This window comes from Homalodisca vitripennis, chromosome 3, assembly GCF_021130785.1.
Source record: "Homalodisca vitripennis isolate AUS2020 chromosome 3, UT_GWSS_2.1, whole genome shotgun sequence".
Lineage (NCBI taxonomy): Eukaryota > Metazoa > Arthropoda > Insecta > Hemiptera > Cicadellidae > Homalodisca > Homalodisca vitripennis.
In genome coordinates, this window is record NC_060209.1 from 193803389 (window position 1) to 193823549 (window position 20161).

Sequence of the window (20161 nt, forward strand, 5' to 3'; positions counted from 1 at the left end):
TTTAGACACCCTGAAATGGTTAAGTTGAATCCGAAAAAGAACAAATCTGCCTGCTTCATCAACCACTCGGTTCGCAGACCTTGTTTGTACTATTGGTTTTCATTCTTGGAAAGTATGAATATTTAAAAACCCGATATACAGTGTATGTTCATGTGTACTATCCTAATTTCCTGGATTCAGTCCAGAAATTATGTCAATTTTTATACACCTAATCAGTATTGTATATTAGTGCCCACTACTCCCTCAGTAGTTTCCTTGGCTATCAAAAATTGCACTTTTGTGTTGCACTGTGATTCCTTTTGCAACCTATTTTAAAGTAGTTCACTTAGGGTTTAGTAAATTACTGGTCATAATTGGTTATATTGCCAACAACTGGCAATGCCTTATGGACGTTATAACAAAAACCACTTTTTGAAGGTTATAAAAAGTTATTTCCACCGAAGATCAAAATCCAACTCTATAAACTATAAATTATTTCTTGTAAAAAATTATTTTTCAACTTTATTATGTAGAAATATACAGATTCAAGTTTATTAAGAAAATTATTTGTTTTCAGCCAATGCAGCAGCTGCTGCAGCAGCAGCCGCCGCCGCCGCTGCCGCAGCTAGTGCGGTGAACGTTGCCAGTGGTGCCAACCCTACAGTGAACTTTGTGGCCAGCCAACAGTCCAACAACCACCACAACAACGCAGCCATTCTCAGCCTGCTGAACAACAACAGCGGGTCCTCTGCGGCTGCCGCCAATCCTACCCTCAACCAGCTGTTGAACAATGTGATATCCCCCTCGTCCAAACAGCAAGTGTTAACAACTAGGAAAATGACATTAACCAATTTAATTAACCCTCGGTCGATAGCGATAAATCCCCAATCGAGTTCGACGAACCAAGTGCAAGCGCAGTCAGTGCGAGTGTCGTTGTCGTCCCTAACGAACCAGCTGTCTTCCCCTCCCTTAACTCAGCAGAAGGCTAGGATAGTGCCTGCGACAGTGCAGTATAGTGGCAGGAGATTGTCGGACTCTACTCCTGCTGCGACCTCGTCCAGTCTGGGCCTCTCCATGCCTGGCCTCTCCGCCCTCCTAGCAGGTAACACTGTTGTACAGTGAAAAAATAAAAGTGAAAAATGCTTTATTGATAGTAAATGAATAGTGCTTAAAAGTCATATATAGTGAATTAAATGGAACATTATTCGTAAAAAAATCCAATACATAGTCTCATGAACAAGTATTAACTACAGCACATTAAGCCTAGTCTAACCATATGGTCACATTAGTATTATGCCAAAGTACAGGGGTGTGTTCACTAATAAATTAATGTTAGCCTTTATAACTAATATTAATAATTTATTACACATAATATACCTATGTTGGGAACGTTTGATTCAATGCGAGTTCCACACATCCTGAAATATTATTTTGTACATGAGCCTTGGTTATAATTGTATCGACACTTTCCCGTATTCTGTTTGATACGATCCTTGTACAGGCCAGTAGCCCATGAGGACAGGCAAAATAAGTCTTAAAAGGAGATTGGCCTCCCCTTTTCTTCAAAAAAAAGAAAACTAATTAATTTAATTCTATTAAAACCAAAATTAACTAGTTAATAATTGTGTACAAATTTAACTGTCTCAAGTTTAGTTTTGCTATCAAGCCTCCTTGGAGCCACTAAGAAAATAATTTTGCAGCTTATTACCTCTAAGTTTTTGTGGTAGAATACCTGTCCAGCTAAGCCCTGCATTTAATAATTCCATTTGCATAGATTATGGCATGTTTAGTAATTAAAATTACTTCTTTGCACACAATTTTTCAAAGTTTATTCATTGTTGGTTTATACAGAGTTATATTTGAAAATAAAATTTTGTGTCGGCTCTGGAAGACATGGCCAGATCCTTTATCAACACGATCTATTTGCCTAGTTTTGTCCAACTATGACATATCACAACTTTTATCAATTTACCAATTTACTATTTAACAAAAACAACACTTTAAATTTCTATTTACTAAGTTTATACTCTTTTACAGCAAATCACTTTTAAATGCTTTAACATAGTATTGCAGCTTGTTATTTAAACACTATTTATCTTGCTAGTTTAAAATTTACTTGTTAGTCAGCAAATAATCAAAGTATAAACTTAACTGTTACTTATTTCTTACTACAATGATCATAATTTAATTTCAAATCCACAATATGTATTTTCTTCATATCTAAAAATATCTACATGCAGTACTATACAGGTTACGGGACTTATACATTTTATAATAATTAGTACAACCCAGAATACTTAAGAACTACTAAATTTGTTCACTTTACTACTTACGTAGTGGGTTTTTATTGATACCAGACAATTCTCAGTAAAGTAATTAGATTTGTTCACAGCCCTTTTTAAGTTGTCAACAGCAGTATTACTTTGTATAGATTTGCTCACAAGACCATTGAGTTTCCACAAACTCGATAAGGCGTTATTATAAAGTATGGTTAAACATTAAGTGTAGGCTGTAAATCCTGATGCTTACATTATAGGTTGTATTTAGACTTATTTGTACATACCTATTTCTCAGTTTGGAGTCAATTAGCTCGAACGTTTTCACTCCAAATTTGGCATGTCTTTAGTTCGGCATGTATGAATCTGATTCTTTATCCTTACCATACTTTCATCAATGCTCAAGTCTTATTAATATGTAAACTATTATAATACCACTGTACACAGCAACAAGAAACAGACTCGTCACCACGCACAAGCCTCTGTGGCCCATGTGGGACTAATTTCGTGTATATCAAGTGTACTATGATTACTTGTAAATTCTGAAATAAATTTAATTTGATTCAATTTTTTTATATAGTGTGGCAGGTAAATATCACCTGAACGAAAGACACCGTTAAGAGAAGGCCAGATTGACCTTTGGGCACCATTTCTTTTGATGTTAGATGCAATATTACCTGCAATACCTGCAGCAAGTCATGGTTTAGTTCACCAGAGCGAGGTACTAGATTGCGTTGGTAGATCAATATTGAAATGAAAAATGAAATGAAAATTCCTTTATTTAAACAGGCAAAGTTAGGGCCTCATGGCCCTTTCTTACACTTAACCTGTCTGATCAATAATTATTAACAAATATTAACCAAATTAATATTAACACTAATCTACCTTACTAAATACATTAAATTAAACATTAATCTAAACACTAAAAAAATTATAAATATGTCACTTCTAAATAAAAATATAATTATACAATCATAACACAAAATAATATTACAACTTCCATTTTTAATAAGAACCAAAAACTATAATTAATACCTAATAACAATAATTTATAAATATATAATAAGAATATTTTAGAAATAAATAATATATATATGCAGTTTTGACTCACTCACATTCCTCACACACAATGCCAGCACCACACCCACAGACCCCTAGGACGGACCCGCCCCGACCAACCGTTCATGGTATAAACGTCTCAGTGCGGTGTATAATATTCAGACACTTTTGTATCGGGTAAACCCCATATCAAGTTCTAAGGCTAGGAATTATTTTAATTCCAACTGTCACATTATACCAGGACTGATTGTGAATGTTGCTTTAGTTTACCAGTCCTCTGCAATGTCTCACACTTCATCCTAATATGTTATGAATATGGCATTTGTCTTTCTGGTAATTAAAATACTTTGTCCTTCAGATACAATCAGATTGAAGTAATCTTTGCAAGCATTGGACACTTTTCCCTTCAACTCTCTCAATTTACTAGATTTTAGAGCTCTCCTCATAGTCTTCAATAAGACACAAATGGAAGGTTACGAAATGGGGGTTGAGGGATACCGTCTGCTGAAATGGTGGAGGAAACAACTCAACCTCTGAGGAAAGTGAGTCCATTCTGCACTTGTACTGTACCTGTAATATAACCCCAAATCTCATGCATCAGCTCATCCCAGAGTCAACAACCTCAACCTGCATAATAGGCAAGTGTACATGACTTGTGACTGTGACTGTATAATGTTACAGGGACGCCGTCTGCCGACAACCCCGTGCCGGGAGCCAGCAGTTCCAACTCTGCATTGCTAGAGCGACTGTCCACACCCCCCTCATACCCCTCGTCTAGTCCAAAGCCTCCTCCTGCCCCCTCACCCACCGCCATCAACCTCAACCTGGCCAGTGTGCAAGGAGCCCTGGCCTCCATCCCCGGCCTGCAGAACGTTCAGGTCAGACAAACAATCTGAGCAGACCAAATCAAACAATGGTTAAAAAGTAACATGTATTTTATAATCAGCTTGGTATTTAAAGTTTATGGTTTGAAAAAAACATATTTGAAGAGGAGCATGCACACCTACTTTTGGTCTATTCAGCCAGTGCCAGAACCAGACTACAGCCATCCTTTTTTTAGGTTGTTTGTGTCACTTGTTAGTGTTTTATTAGGCCTACATATGTCTTCAAAATATAAATATACCATTCACCTACTACAAGTACCAGTATGGTAAGTTACTTTCATCTATAGCTACTAAATAGCTTGTGTAATCTTCAAACGCTGATTCCCGCAGATTTTAAATTTTTATATTTTTCACACAAAAGCTCATAACTTTTTAACTATTAAAGCTAAAGCAGTGAAACTTTGACTACATATTATTTATAATGTTGTAAAACTTTTTGTGCATTAACCCATTGCGGATCAACGACGTGAGGGTGATGCGGAGCGAGGCGTGGACCAAAAGCATAATGACGTGACCCTCACGCGGATGACGTGGTACGGATGACTCATTTGTTTTGAACGCTTATCGCTGTTATAAGCCTCGGGGATATTTATAGTCTGTTTTCCTGGACTGGCTTCCTATCTTATCTCTGGTACTCGTCCACAAATACTCCCCTAGTTATCGGTCAATAACGTTATTATTTGCGACAAATTGTTTGTCTGAGGCGTACAGTTGTGGCGTTCGATTTTCCTTTGCCTTGTGTGCGTGTACGTAAATAAAATGGGTGACAATTTACGATCATCTGAATTAGATAGACTATTATTAGAAAGTGGAAGTGATGAAAGTGATATCGATAGTGTTATTGAGGATGAAGACGGTTCTATCACGCGTATTTGTCCACGTTTTCATAATTACGCGGATACTAATGTTGACAGTGACGAGCAGGCTAGTGACCATGATTCAGATGTTCAGACTATTTCAGACATTGTTCCTGGGACACCACCGGATGTGGAAACTCTATTTCAACATCATTTCAATATCAATAAAAACGCTCAAAGTAGTGCTTCCGAGGATATTTATGAACCTCAACCTGGCCCTTCAACCGCTCCGGATCCGGTCCTGAGGGAAGAGTCCAACTCACCTACTCCACCTGCTGCTGCTTCTGTAGGTAAACACCGTAAAAAGTTCAGTAATAAAATTGTAAAAAAAAACTAAAATTGCAAACAAAACATGTATAATTACCGAGCGCGCTAAGCAGGCAGGTAGGCGTGTAAACACTGCGGGTGCTGCGTTGTAATACGGATTAATTCGTACTCTAAGGCCCGCGCGCGCGCGCCGTTTTCACGATCCGCAATGGGTTAATATTTTTATATGTTAAACATAAGTTTATATACAAAAAATAAAAATAATATTTCTGAAATATGTTTAAAAATGTTTTTGTAAAGCCATAAATTTAAAACTGTTTGAGAAATAAACTTGAGCATGCACAAAAACTTAGTACTTGTCATGTTCTTCAAAATGAGATAATAAACAATAATATTGGTTCATTAGTTACAAAGTTAAAGACGTTCAAAATTCCATGTATTTTTCTAAAAACACAACTCTAAAATTTCAAAAAGGAAGTAAATATATATATATATATTTTAAAACTATAACAGTAGCAAATTGGCATTGAATCGCAAAAAGTACTTGCTCCCACTTGCTCCGCCGGGAGTCGAACCCAGATCTCTCACTTGCCGGGTGAATGTGCTACCATTACACCACAGAGCGCTCACTTTTTCCAATTCAATTATTTTGTATTTGGCCGTATCTGTCACATATGCGTTTAAATAAGCAAACTTACATATGATCGGAAGACCAAATACCTGTCAAACGACTTTTATTTACATTAAATTATATAAATGGCAATTGCCTTATTTAATTTCAATAAACATTGAATCGCAAAAAATTATATATACAGGGTGTCCAAAAAGTCCCGGGTCGGTTAAATATTTTTCAAAATATTTAAAATAGAGCTACAAAACCTTACACAAAGTTACTGGACATAAAAATCTATTTTATCACATATTCAGTGATCCGCTACTTCCTCAGGGGGGCGGCCCGCTAGGAGTCAGAAGAAAATCTTAAATGTAAGCATAGGTTGATATGCATATCAAATAAAAGGTCTTTATTAGTAGAGTACAGAGCCGCAAACCCGACCTCAAACAGATAACCGAGTCAAAAATGGCAGCCGTTCAAAGATGGCTAGAGTTTGGGTCCAAAAATTCCCGGGTCGGTTAAATATTTTTTTAAATATTTAAAATAGAGATACAAAACCTTACACAAAGTTACTGGACATAAAAATCTATTTTATCACATATTCAGTGATCCGCTACTTCTTCAGGGGGGCGGCCCGCCAGGAGTCAGAAGAAAATCTTAAATGTAAGCATAGGTTGATATGCATATCAAATAAAAGGTCTTTATTAGTAGAGTACAGAGCCGCAAACCCGACCTCAAATGGATAACCGAGTCAAAAATGACAGCCGTTCAAAGATGGCTTGAGTTTGCAACTTAGGTTAATGTAAAAAATAAACTGAGCTTTTTGATTTTAACCTTACTAACCCAAAACTCCGATCCCTCTCAGAAATAACGAAACTTATTATTCTACAACAAAAATTAATTGTAAACAGTTTTGGGTTAGTAAGGTTAAAATCAAAAAGCTCAGTTTATTTTTACATTAACCTAAGTTGCAAACTCAAGCCATCTTTGAACGGCTGTAATTTTCGACTCGGTTATCCGTTTGGGGTCGGGTTTGCGGCTCTGTACTCTACTAATAAAGACCTTTTATTTGATATGCATATCAACCTATGCTTACATTTAAGATTTTCTTCTGACTCCTAGCGGGCCGCCCCCCTGAGGAAGTAGCGGATTACTGAATATGTGAACAAATAGATTTTTATGTCCAGTAACTTTGTGTAAGGTTGTGTAGCTCTATTTTAAATATTTTGAAAAATATTTAACTGACCCGGGACTTTTTGGACACCCTGTATATTATAATCATTAAACATGTTTTAAAGAAAATCACTAGTTTCAGTAGGAAATCCCCTTAACACTTGTATTGGTGTGGCTCCCTAGAGCTTCTTTCATAATAAATAAATCTATGTTATTTTAAAAAGTATATAATTACATAATAATTTAAAGGCAAGAGTGTAAGCTTTTTAAACCTGGATATATACATTATTTTATTTAAAAAATAAAATTATTATATGGACTTGAATATTATATACAAATGTAATGTAGCTTGTTAGTCCATTCACACCATACAACAGTGCGTTTATAATAACATTTCCTTCAGTTCTGTAGATTTGTATAAAAACATAGTAAACATCACTGACTCACAACCATAATGTTATACATAAACTACGAAACAGACTGATGGTGGCTGCGATCAGCTGCACTTGTAGTGCAAAGAAAAATATACACATTTCTTTATTAAAACATAATCCACTGATCCCAGAATCAAGCTATATGAATTTAGACAATAAACCAACACAAAACCTTTGAGTCTGAAAATAATAAAGTCCAAGCTAGCTGGCGCTGTAGTCCTGGTCCAAGCTAGCTGGTGCTGCACCTCCGGCCCAAGCTTGCTGGTGCTGCAGTCCCGGCACAAGGTACCTGACACTAAAGTCCCGGCACAAGGTACCTGACACTGAAGTCCCGGCCTAAGCTAGCTTGCACTGGAGTCCTGTCCTAAGCTAGATGGTGCTACAGATCCGGTCCAAGCTAGCTGACACTGGAGTCCTGGTACAAGCTAGCTGGTGCTGCAGCGCTGGCCCAAGCTTGCTGGTGTTACAGTCCCGGCCCACGCTACGTAACACAGGAGTCCTGGCCCAAGCTAGCTGGTGCTGCAGCGCTGGCCCGAGCTTGCTGGTGTTACAGTTCCGGCCCAAGCTAGCTGGCACTGGATTCCTGGTCCAAGCTAGCTGGTGCTGCAGATCCGGTCCAAGCTTTCTGGCACTGGAGTCCTGGCCCAAGCTAGCTGGCACTAGATTCCCGGCCTAAGCTAGCTTGTACTGGTGTCCTGGCACAAGCTAGCTGGTGCTGCAGATCCAGTCCAAGCTAGCTGGCACCGGAGTCCTAGTCCAGGCTAGCTGGCAATGGAGTCATGGTCCAAGGTAGCTGGTGCTGCAGATCCGGTCCAAGCTAGCTGGCACTGGAGTCCTGGCCCAAGCTAGCTGGTGCTGCAGTCCTGGCCCAAGCTAGCATGCACTGAAGTCCTGGCCCAAGCTAGCTGGCAACAGAGTACTAGTCTAAGCTAGCTGGTGCTGCAGTCCTGGCCCAAATTTCATAACGCTGCAGCTCAGGCCCAATTTAGCTGACACTAGTCATGGACCAAGCTTGCAGGTGCTGTAGATCCGGTCCATGCTAGCTGGCACCAGTGTCCTAGTCCAAGCTAGTTTGCAATGGAGTCCTGGCCCAAGCTAGCTGGTGCTGCAGTTCCTGCCCAAGCTAGCTGATGTAGCCCCGGGATAAGCTAGCTTGCACTGGAGTCCTGGCACAAGCTACCTGGTGCTGTAGATCCGGTCAAAGCTAGCTGGCACTGGAGTCCTAGTCCAGGCTAGCTGGCAATGGAGTCATGGGCACAAGCTACCTGGTGCTGTAGTTCTGGTCCAAGCTAGCTGATGCCGCAGTCCTGGTCCGAGCTAGCTGGTGATGCTGTCCCGGCCCAAGCTAGCTGGTGATGCAGTCACGGCCCAAGCTAGCTGGTGATGCAGTTCTGGCCTAAGCTAGCTGGTGATGTAGTCCCGGCCCAAGCTAGCTTTAGCTGCCGTCCTGACTCAAGGAAGCTGGCACAGCAGTCCCGGTCCACTTTTATTTTCAGGGTCTGGATACAGTGTTAATATGATCTGAAAATAGTATTTCTCTAATATAGGAAGAGTTTTCTGAGCAACTAATTGAAGTAAAACTTTTCTCCAAAGGAACATTACTTGCAGGGAATACTCGTATTATTGTGTAATTAACTTTTTGACTGAGGATTTGTTAATTACAGGAATTATCTTTGTTAATCTGTTTTCACCATGTTGTTGAACATGAGCTTCTCTGACATGATTGCTGTTTAGATGGTAGATTGGTCTTTAACAGAGGATTAGATTAAAAATAAAATAAATATGAGTTTGGGTTTTCTTTCACTCTAAAAGTTGATCTCACTGTCCTTTAATATTGTAGTTGGATCCGAAAAGTGTGAAAATACCGACAAAATTCTGTAAGTAATTCTGTATCGAATGATAGTGACTTGTAAATTATTAAACTAAATTTTATAATTTCAGTTAGGGAATATTTTTAGAGTAAATATCTCAGATCATGAACAACACATAAGTTTTTGGATAAGTTTAACAATATTGAAAGAAAACCCAAATTCTACCTCTAATATACCATCAATCCAAAAAATAAACTCAATCTATCAAGAAAGCTGTGGTGCATCGAAATTAGGTTACGTATATATTTAGTATATTATTGTTGCTGATTGTTACAAATCTGTATTGTGCAGGTATCCATACCAGGGCTGGCTGTCCCGATATCCATGTCCCTCAACAACTCATCGCCTCACATCGTCACCTCTCTGCCCGTCACTGCCTCGTTGCCTGTGAGTATTGTAAGTTATCGCACATTCATTACATTTTGTTACTACTTGTGAATGATGATCTATTAGATAATAACATTGCCAACATTGTTATTTAACAATCAAACATTTTTGTCTTTAATAGTTTTACAAGCTTGGCCGATTTGGTTTAAAAAATATATATATTTAATATTATGTTTTTGTTCTTTTATTTTTTGATTGACTCTATAATCACAGATCTATAATTTTTTTGTTTCTGATCTAAAAGAATGATTAAGGTTGTTATGTTACTGTGGTCATTTTTATATAAGTTTTGATGTTTACATCCTCTTTTCTAATAGAAACAGAAATCCTCTGACAGACTGAAATCCGTTATTTTTTATTGCTTACTTGAAAAGCTTGTGAAGTGGTGATGCAAGACTGTAATTTTGTTCTCCTATCTTTGTTCATTCATTAAAGCTGGGTAACAGACCATTAGAGTTTACTATGTCAAGTAATTTTTCACACCATTCAGATCTTTTAACAATGTGTTTAGAGTCAAATCTCCTCCTAAAGTGATGTCTCCAGAGAGTACTTTGTACTTTTCATTATTTCATTTAGCAATAATTCTAATTGTGGATAAAACAAATCATGATTCCTTTTGTCAGGGACTCTGCATACACAATTAACAATACAGATTTGGTTATAAATAATAATTTGTACACAAAAACTTTCAAAATATTTTTTATTGTAAATCTTTCATAATCATGTTAATTATTAGGATATAAGACCCCTCCTGTTTATCTAAAATATCCTGTAATAATAAAATATGAGTTATCACAAACATAAGGTACAAAAAATCGGTATTAATTTGTCAGAATAAAAAATTCATCATTACCAAAGTCCATTGTTTTAAAATGGCCAAACCTTTAACATTTTTCCAAAATGCTACAAAATATAACTTTTTAGTACAGAAGATTTCAGATTCATAGCTGGTTTAACAACTGATGCTGCAGAGTAGCTTCAGTATTGACAACGCAGAAAACAAATTTTGCTTTCCTCATGTATAAGTATGTTACAGATGGCCTCTAACAACCTGGCTGGTGTCTCAGTTAGTGGGAACTCCCAGTCAGATGACGTTCTCTTAAGGCTCCCTTTCCTCGTGTTTATGTGTGTTACAGATGGCCTCTAACAACCTGGCTGGTGTCTCAGTCAGTGGGAACTCCCAGTCAGATGATGATCTCTTAAGGTTCCCCTTCCTCATGTTTGTGTGTTACAGATGTCCTCTAACAACCTAGCCGGTGTCTCAGTTAGTGGGAACTCCCAGTCAGATGATGATCTCTTAAGGCTCCCTTTCCTCATGTTTATGTGTGTTACAGATGGCCTCTAACAACCTGGCTGGTGTCTCAGTCAGTGGGAACTCCCAGTCAGATGATGATCTCTTAAGGCTCCCTTTCCTCATGTTTATGTGTGTTACAGGTGGCCTCTAACAACCTGGCTGGTGTCTCAGTCAGTGGGAACTCCCAGTCAGATGATGATCTCTTAAGGCTCCCCTTCCTCATGTTTATGTGTGTTACAGATGGCCTCTAACAACCTGGCTGGTGTCTCAAGTCAGTGGGAACTCCCAGTCAGATGACGTTCTCTTAAGGCTCCCTTTCCTCACGTTTGTGTGTTACAGATGTCCTCTAACAACCTGGCCGGTGTCTTAGTCAGTGGGAACTCCCAGTCAGATGACGTTCTCTTATGGCTCCCTTTTCTCATGTTTATGTATGTTACAGATGACCTCTAACAACCTGGCTGGTGTCTCAGTCAGTGGGAACTCCCCCACAGCCACTCTCGTGTTCACCAACTCCACCCCTGGTAAAGATCAACAAATTATTTATTACTGTTAGCATATTTAAGGCCATATGATTCTTAGTTAGAGTTAACAATAAAGGGAAACAATACTTCTTTTCCTACTTAGAGGTGGCCTATTGCCATGCACTTAAGTCTCTAAGGCCCAGTGCATAGCCCGGAAGCATATTATGAGGCTAGCCAGTTTACAATTTCAGCTGTCCTACAAACCACTGGAAAAACTGGTTAGTCCTTTTGGGGAAATTCACCACCAGACTATCAAAGATGGCGTACTGCTCCTTTGCTATTGCAGGAGAATCAGAGAGCATGTGTTCAGCAGTTTCCTTGTGTCTGACACACTATCGACAGAGCAGATCCCTCCGGAAAATGCTGACTCTGTGAAGATGCTTTCCAGGTGACCATGTCCTGTAATTAGACCCACTACCTAAGAAGAGAAGTTCAGGCGCCACTCTGGGAAAAGGTAACTTCTGGACTAAACTACTCATCCTCAGACCCGAATGCAGTCTCCACCTTCTCTCATGTTCTGTGTGAACCCATTTCGAAACAGCCCTAAAGGATTTACACCTAGAAATACCAAGAACGGATGAGGCCCTGTCATGTTGTTCATCAAGCCCAAATTGGAGACCGCATCAGCTGTTCCCAAAAGACCCCCTCATAACCAGGAACCCAACGAACAGTCACATTGTTGATTCTGCTTAGGGAAGAAATTACTTGAAACAATAGAAGGTATCACAACCTTGAAGGGTTTGTCGTAGGAAATTCTTGGAGGCATCTGGTCAGAGATATTGTGTAAAGCATCCCCCTGAGTCAGGCTGCTAATTTTACAATTTACACTGCTAATTCGTTTTTTGCCACTAGACAACACCCCCAAACGTTATTACAGGTCTAATCACGGATAGATAAAGCCAATACAGATGCCTTCATTCCTAAAGACACCTATCACATGTTTGCATAGCATCAAGGTCCATTTCCTTATGGTGACAATCCTTTCCAGATGGACTACCCAGTTCAGACCCCTATCAAGGATGACGCCTAGGTACTTGACTTCAGACTTTAACTCGATGGAAGAGCCTTTCAGCAAGAATAGACCAGCACCCTCCAACTGACACCTTCTTATAAAGGTGACCACGGCAGCCTTGGTGGACTTGACACTAAAGCCCATCCCATCACACTGGTTTCCCACCATGTTTAGAGCTCCATTGGTCAGTTCTGGGACTTGTATTAAACTTGCCACTTAAAAGAATTACGTCATCTATATACTCCTATGCAGATGCCAAATAAACATAAAAGCACCACTTCTAGATGTTAAAAATAAATAATGTATTGCCGTATTGCTGCCAAATAAAGTGATAATGAACTAAATGATATCATAGGGATGGGCCTAATGGTTCCAATGTTCTATGGGAACTTAATAATTGTAAAACTTTAAAATTGACTTCCCTTCACGTCGACTCACAAGTGCTGGTGTCAACACCTTGGCTATTGGAGCTGTAGTCGGAAAAAATGAAGATTAGTTGATTAAGTTTAAAAGCACTCAAAGTTGTACTCAGAGACTCAAAGTTAAAATCAGAGACTCTGTTGAATTCGCCTAAAACAAGATGATGACGGTATTAGCCATTTATCAAGACAACTTAAGATTCATGACAACGTGGTCTCGTCAGAAGGACATCGCCACACTGTTATTAATATTAATCTGCCAAATAAAATATCAAACAAGGTAAGTTACTTACTTGTAAAAGCCTCGGACTTTGAGGACACAAAATTAAAGTAAGGGAGGCGCTAAGGTCTTTTTAGGACTAAGCGCAGGGACAAACTGTCCTTTTCCCTCTAGAAAAAAAAGGTAAGTTTCTTTAATATTTACAACTTTATAATAATTACATTCAAAATAGATGTCTTGCATGAAAGGGCTAATTTATAATACGAAAATATAAATTTTACTTACGAACAAGGCGCGTGAGATGTTACTCGGCGGTAATATGGTCAGCTACGAAGTTCTTGAGAGACAAAATTAATACGCATGCCAATTAGGCTATTAATCCACCAAGAGTTTAGTTCCAAGACCATTGAATGTAACTTACATTAATCAGTAACGAAGATTCAAGATAGACCTCGAGAATTACATTACACTGTGCATGATGAAATGAAAGCAGCTCTCAAGAAAAATGAAGAATTTTTCAGGGACAGAATGAAAAACTTTGTATACATTGGGAGAAATGTGTTAGTCGACTACGAAATGTGTAACAATGACCATGAATAGATGATTTTAAAACTTGAGAATTGTTCATTAATTTACATTTTCCTGATCTTTTTTTTATTATTTCCAACGGATTAACCATTTTACAACTTCAATGCATAAATAAACAATTAGATACAATGTCAACCAGAAAATATGTAGTGATATCAAAAAAGTGCGTGTGTGTGTTTTAAGGAGCAAGAATGTGACTTTACGAATATTGCTATTTTATTTTTTTTTACATTCTGCAAGCTTGTGTACTTTACTTTTTAGCCTATCGTAAGTATTTTACACAATTATTCAATCTGTTACAGTGACAGCACAGTTGCTGACCTCAGGCAAGAGTCAAACCACCGCCCAGACTCTACGCACTTCCAGCACCCCTACCACGTGTAATATTGTAAGTCTCATTGTTCTACCACTGGTTCTTAATTCTTATTTCTTAAGTAATATATGCCGTTTTGTATTTTTCCTATTAATTTCCTTATTAATTTTCAACTAGGAATTTGAATATTGTTGTGTACTAAGCATGTGCTTTATTAGTCTTCTATTGCATCACATTAGAAGGGAAGCAATTTGATTTGAAGCACACAGTATAAAAAGCACCAGATCTACAGAAAAATTATCTATTATTTACACTTATTTTACAATCCAAAACCCAAGCTATATTTTTAATTTCAGCGAATATCTCTTTACAACTTATTAAAAACAAAACTTAATTTCACCTTTTTTCACCTCAGTAAGCCTTCAAAAGAAAGTAGTCACTTCAAAAGTATGTACGAGATATAATTAAAAAAAAATACTTATCATCCTAAAAGGGGCAATGTTAAGATGTCATATATAAAGTTACAAACAAAATAAGTTTTTCACAGTACATACTCTACGAGGGGGTACCCAAAAAAAACCGGAATTGTATTGCTGGCAGCTGGCAGCGTGTAGTACACATTCCTGCCGCTAGGCGTGTGTCGCGCAACCCATTGTGAGCTCAGTGACCCCAGTTCCGTTGTCCTAGTGCATTCTGTTCGTTCGTAGTGACTGTTTTCGCTAACCCTGTTTTGTTCTTGTTTCGTTTTTTGTCATGGCAAGTTTAAGTGAACAACGTGCAGCTGTGAAATTTTGTTTTTTACTTGGTAAAAATGCTGCAGAAACTATTTTAATGTTGAATACAGCTTACAAAGATGATGCTATGGGGAAAACTCAGGTCTACGAGTGGTTCGCTCGATTTAAAAATGGCGACATGTCGATTGAAGACAAACCTCATTCTGGACGTCCATCAACCTCTCGAACGGACGAAAATGTTGAGAAAATTTGTGAACTTGTGCTCACCGACCGTCGACAGACAATTGAGGAACTATCAGAGAGTAGTGGGTTAACTTGGAGCTCGGTTCAGTGAATTTTAACAGGAGATTTAGGACTGAAAAGGGTTGCTGCCAAATTTGTTCCTCGACTTCTGACTGACCATCAAAAGGCACATCGAGTTGAAACTTGCCGTCTTCTGAAAGAACATCTCGAAAATGATCCCGATTTTCTGGAAAAGGTAATTACTGGTGATGAGTCATGGTGCTATGGTTATGACCCAGAAACGAAGCAACAGTCAAGCCAATGGAAGTCGCCATCTTCACCTCGTCCAAAAAAATGTCGGCAAGTCAAATCAAACATCAAAACCCTGTTGATTTGCTTTTTTGATGCTAAAGGCATTGTTCATTCTGAGTTTGTCCTCCAGGTCAGACTGTCAACCAAACATTTTATTTGGAGATTTTAAGAAGATTGCGCAACAGTGTTCGCCAGAAAAGACCCGATTTGTGGCAGACTGGAGACTGGTTCTTCCACCACGACAACGCACCGGCACACACAGCCATCTCAGTTAGGCAGTTTTTAGCCAAAAACGGCATGGTTCCGCTGCCCCACGCACCTTACTCTCCGACCTCGCTCCATGCGACTTTTTTTTTATTTCCACACATGAAAAGAGGCTTGAAAGGTCAACGATTTGACAGCGTTGAAGAGGTTAAGAAAAAAACGAAGCTCGAGCTTGCAGCCATTTCTAAAGATGACTACAAAAAATGTTTTGATCAATGGAACTACCGTTGGGACAAGTGTATTAGTTGTAATGGAGATTATTTTGAAGGAGATAAGGTCGTATTGTAAAAAATTTGATAATATATAATTTTTATAAAATAATTCCGGTTTTTTTTGGGTACCCCCTCGTATTTTCTTGTTACTTAAAACATTTTGTTATTTTACCCTCTACCCTAAGGTAAGGGACAAGTTTATTTATAACTTCCTGTGCATGAAAGTTACTAGCCCTAATGGAGCCCATGTACATAAATATGTTTAGTTATCATACAAAAACGAATGGCTAAACCCTCTCCACAATCAAACATTGATAACATCAAAACATATATGCTCTCTTGTTAAACTTCAGAGGTTGAAGTGTTGCTGAAGTTTTTTTAAAGTTTTACAGCCAGTTATACTACTGTGGATTTATCAGCAAAACATCACTTACAACTTTTGACGTTATTGAATCAAAATATTTTTTAATTACAAAATCGTTTACCCCAATAATTGCTGAAAACATACAGACAATCAGTTATCAAGATCTGTTTCCCTTTACATTAACACTTGTTTCCACCAAAACAACAGGCCTGTTAGCTACATATGTTATGTCAACAATTTCTGTACACATATTGTTTACAAACAGATTTGTTTGTTTGTAATAACTTATTATTTGTCAAGTTACTTTTAAATTCACGTAAATTTCTTTCGGAGCAAAACACAATTGTTCGTACTTCATTTTTCTTTTCTAAAATTTTATTTTATTATTTTCTCAATATGGACATAATGCACTGTCTTTAAATAGCTGATGTTTAAAATGTTACATTTTATTTTATTACCTTGGAATTTTTTCCACCAATTTAGTTTTATTACAGAAAGCCAATGTAAGAGCCCTTGGCAAGCATTTAATATTCAACATTAAATTTAAGCATGTAATTATTAATACATTTATATTATGTCTATTATTGGATAAGATAAGATAAGCAAGAGTCTCCCAGCTCAGTGACAATAGGGTGGTAGTGTAGACTTATCTGCAGTTGACATGAACTGAGTCCAATCAGCTGTTAAACAGCAAGCACACTGACTTGCACGAACCTGCACACACATTGCAGCAACCTGCCACAGTAAGACCTGACTTGTCAACCACTCTACTGGATCTACACTTGTAGTCTGAATATCAGTAATTTTTAAAATTTTATTTATGAGTAGCACATTATTAATAATTTACAAATTTAAACCAAAATACTATTTTTGTAAAAGTCTTTAATTATTCTAAAACCACTTAATTCCAGTTATATAAATATGCCTAACAAACATGTGCTATTGATGTTGAAAAAGTAAGTTGTAATTATTTGTTAACTAGCTAATTACATCTTTATATAAAACAAAAAATTTTGTTTATATTTATTGTAGCTTTTTTAATTTTCAGTATAAACTATTTTTAGAAAACACTTTAAAATTTAGAATTAAAAACATGAGTGTTTGTGCATGCATTAGTGCATTCACTTGAGAGGCGTAATACTTTCTGTTTGTTTAGTTTTTTCCTTGTTTGTGTCCTTTATGCTATGTAACTTTTCAATTAATTGAGTTGGGCTGTCAATTCTTAAAAAACACTGTGTGTGTGTGTTTTTTTACTTTTTGTAAAGTATTTTATCTGATTAAGTTTTGTAAAAATTTTTCAGAAATATTGACACATACTATAAGATGCCACATTTTAAAATAATACGAAAAAGACAATTGTTACCCATTTTTACTATACAAAGTTTGAAATGAAAAAGCAACTACAAGCGATAGTTGGCACCAATCAACTGTTTTTTACTGTGAGAGCGCTAGACATTGTTCTTGGATTCTATATTACAAATCAGATACATATGCTTCCCCACAAGTGAGAGATATAGGTCCGGGACCTGGCGGAACCAGATTTAAAATAATTTAAACTGTTTACTTTTTGGATTAATGTTACTTGTGTTAATTACAGTATAAACATTTTTTTTAATTATTATTGTAATAAAAACAACAAATAATCATAAGCAAAATTAGAAATTAAAAATAGCAAGTCAATGTTAATTTATGTTTATGTTAATTACAAATTTTGTGTTACAAAATAATTTTGATAACATTATCTTTTACTATAATGTCTAAGCATAAAGATGATGTTAACTCAAAAATGTCAAGTTCGTTTACATTTTGGCAATTGTATTAATTTGTTGTTAATTTCAAAATATAAATATTTTACTTAAAATTAATTTTTGTTCCATTTTAACCATTTAACACAATGTTGATTTAAAGATGGCAAGTTAGTGTTAATTTTATGTTATGTGTACATAAAGTAATTTTTTTTATTGTAATGTTTTTAGTATAATCTTAACTTTAACTTAACCCTTACCGCGCTATGCACTCAAATGCTAAATGTACCCAAAAAGCTGAAACTTATGTAAAAAATACAAATTTTAAATTTTAAAAGCTATGTTTGGTTTTAGGTTCTGTAATGTTAAAATAAAACAAAAATTAATAAAATTCTAATTATAATATTGTATTAGCAAAATTATATACATATTTGTAAATAAAAAAATCAAAATTTTACCTAAAAATTTTCTTTTGTATGATATGCTTCAAAACAGTCTTCTACATGAAGTGCTGGGGTTGATGTGCATGTTTTGCAGAAATATGGTGTGTCACGTCTATGTCCGTTCTGCATACAAACAACACACCTTCTCCTTTTTTCTGCCTTTGATGGGAAATGCCGCCCACTTAACCGCTCGTGAAGGGGCCCAGCTGGCGCGCGCCGTCGTCTCTTCTCTCTCCGTAGACTTGCCTTCTCTGCCACAAGATCTTCAACAAGGCTCTCCCTGAATTCCTCATGTGACATTGGTCTTCGGCCGTGTGTAGTTTGTATACTCTTATACAACAAATAAGAGTTTACAATTGCTACTTCTAGTAGCCAGAAAAATATTTTCCTATACCACTTCTTTGTTTTGCGCATGAATTGGTAATTGGATATGAAGTGGTCACTTCTATCAACAGCACCCATGTGCTTTGTATAATCTAGGACGACATTAGGTTTTGGTATTGGAGGTTGATTGGGCCATTTACTTGGAACAATTGTCATATCGTGTTTGCTCCCTTTGCTCTTAGTGCTGAGCATGGTAACAACTCTCTTGTCCTTCCAACTCACAACTAAGGTGTCTCCTTTTCGGTACGAAAATAAATCACCTTTTTTCATTTTTTTATATTTTTCTTTGAGTCCACGTGGCATTCCAACCCTATGCGTCATTACAGTGCCCGTGAGATGGCAATGAGTTTTCAATAGCTCTGCGGCTAATTCCGGACTTGTATAGTAGCGGTCGGTATATACATGAAGACCGCGTTTGGGATTAGTTACATCTTTATAGATTACAGAATCACTGAGAACTTTCACAATTTGAGTGGTTTTCAATAGATTTGAACCAGAAATCAAGGTTTCTTTTCCAAAATATGGAATGAAATTATAAACATAACCGTTATCACAGTCTGAGACAACAAAAAGTTTCATTCCAAATTTTACAGGTTTCTGAGGGTTATAAACCTTGAAACTAATATTTCCCTTGAAGGAAACTGTGCTTTCATCAATAGCTACGGAATTAGTTGGATTATAAAACAATTGACACATTTTCTTTATATGATCAATAATAGGTCTCACAAGAAACCCTTTATCTCTTGGTAGTTGCGTTTCGTTGTGGTTAAAATGGATGTTCCAAAATATATTGAGAAACTCGTCCTTAGAAAACACATCGCTGAAAAATGGCATCCGCTTAACCCACTTAGTAGAGAAATAATTATTTATATTAGACATAGTTAAAAGGCCCATGTTGATGATAACTCCTAAGAAAGCTTTCAAATCTACTTCAGATATGTCTGTCCATTTTTGTAGGCGAGAATTTGGTGACAACAAACGTGTTTTTTTTGTATTAGCAAAATAGTTAGTCTCATCACAAATGTATTTTAACAAGTCATCATTAAAAAATAAAGCAAAATAGTCCATTGGTTTTGTCTTATGATCAAAGCTGGTGGGCAAGTTAGGCCCAGTATTTACACTATAAATCGGAATAGTAGTAGAAGGTCCTTGATCGAAATTGGTTACATCTATCCATTCATTATCATTTGTGGGAATAGGCCTATAGTTCCTCATGAAAGTTGACATACCTGGTAATCCGTCATTATTTTGATTACCGCCACTAGTACTTGGTAATCCTTCATTTGGAACACCACTTTCACTGTCTGTGTCACT

At 37.0% G+C, this 20161-nt stretch overlaps 1 protein-coding gene across 4 annotated transcripts in view; it reads left to right on the plus strand.

Moving 5' to 3' along the window:
* Positions 1–20161, plus strand: part of LOC124357956 (transcription factor SPT20 homolog) — a 48146-nt gene that overhangs the window by 15204 nt on the left and 12781 nt on the right. For 3 of the 4 annotated variants that reach the window (XM_046810116.1, XM_046810119.1, XM_046810118.1), the window contains 5 exons: positions 557–1081; positions 3996–4192; positions 9705–9809; positions 11534–11615; positions 14157–14242. In XM_046810116.1, the coding sequence (XP_046666072.1) occupies positions 557–1081; positions 3996–4192; positions 9705–9809; positions 11534–11615; positions 14157–14242 (995 nt within the window). The remainder of the gene's footprint in view (positions 1–556; positions 1082–3995; positions 4193–9704; positions 9810–11533; positions 11616–14156; positions 14243–20161) is intronic. The other variant, XM_046810117.1, reaches the window with a different exon arrangement.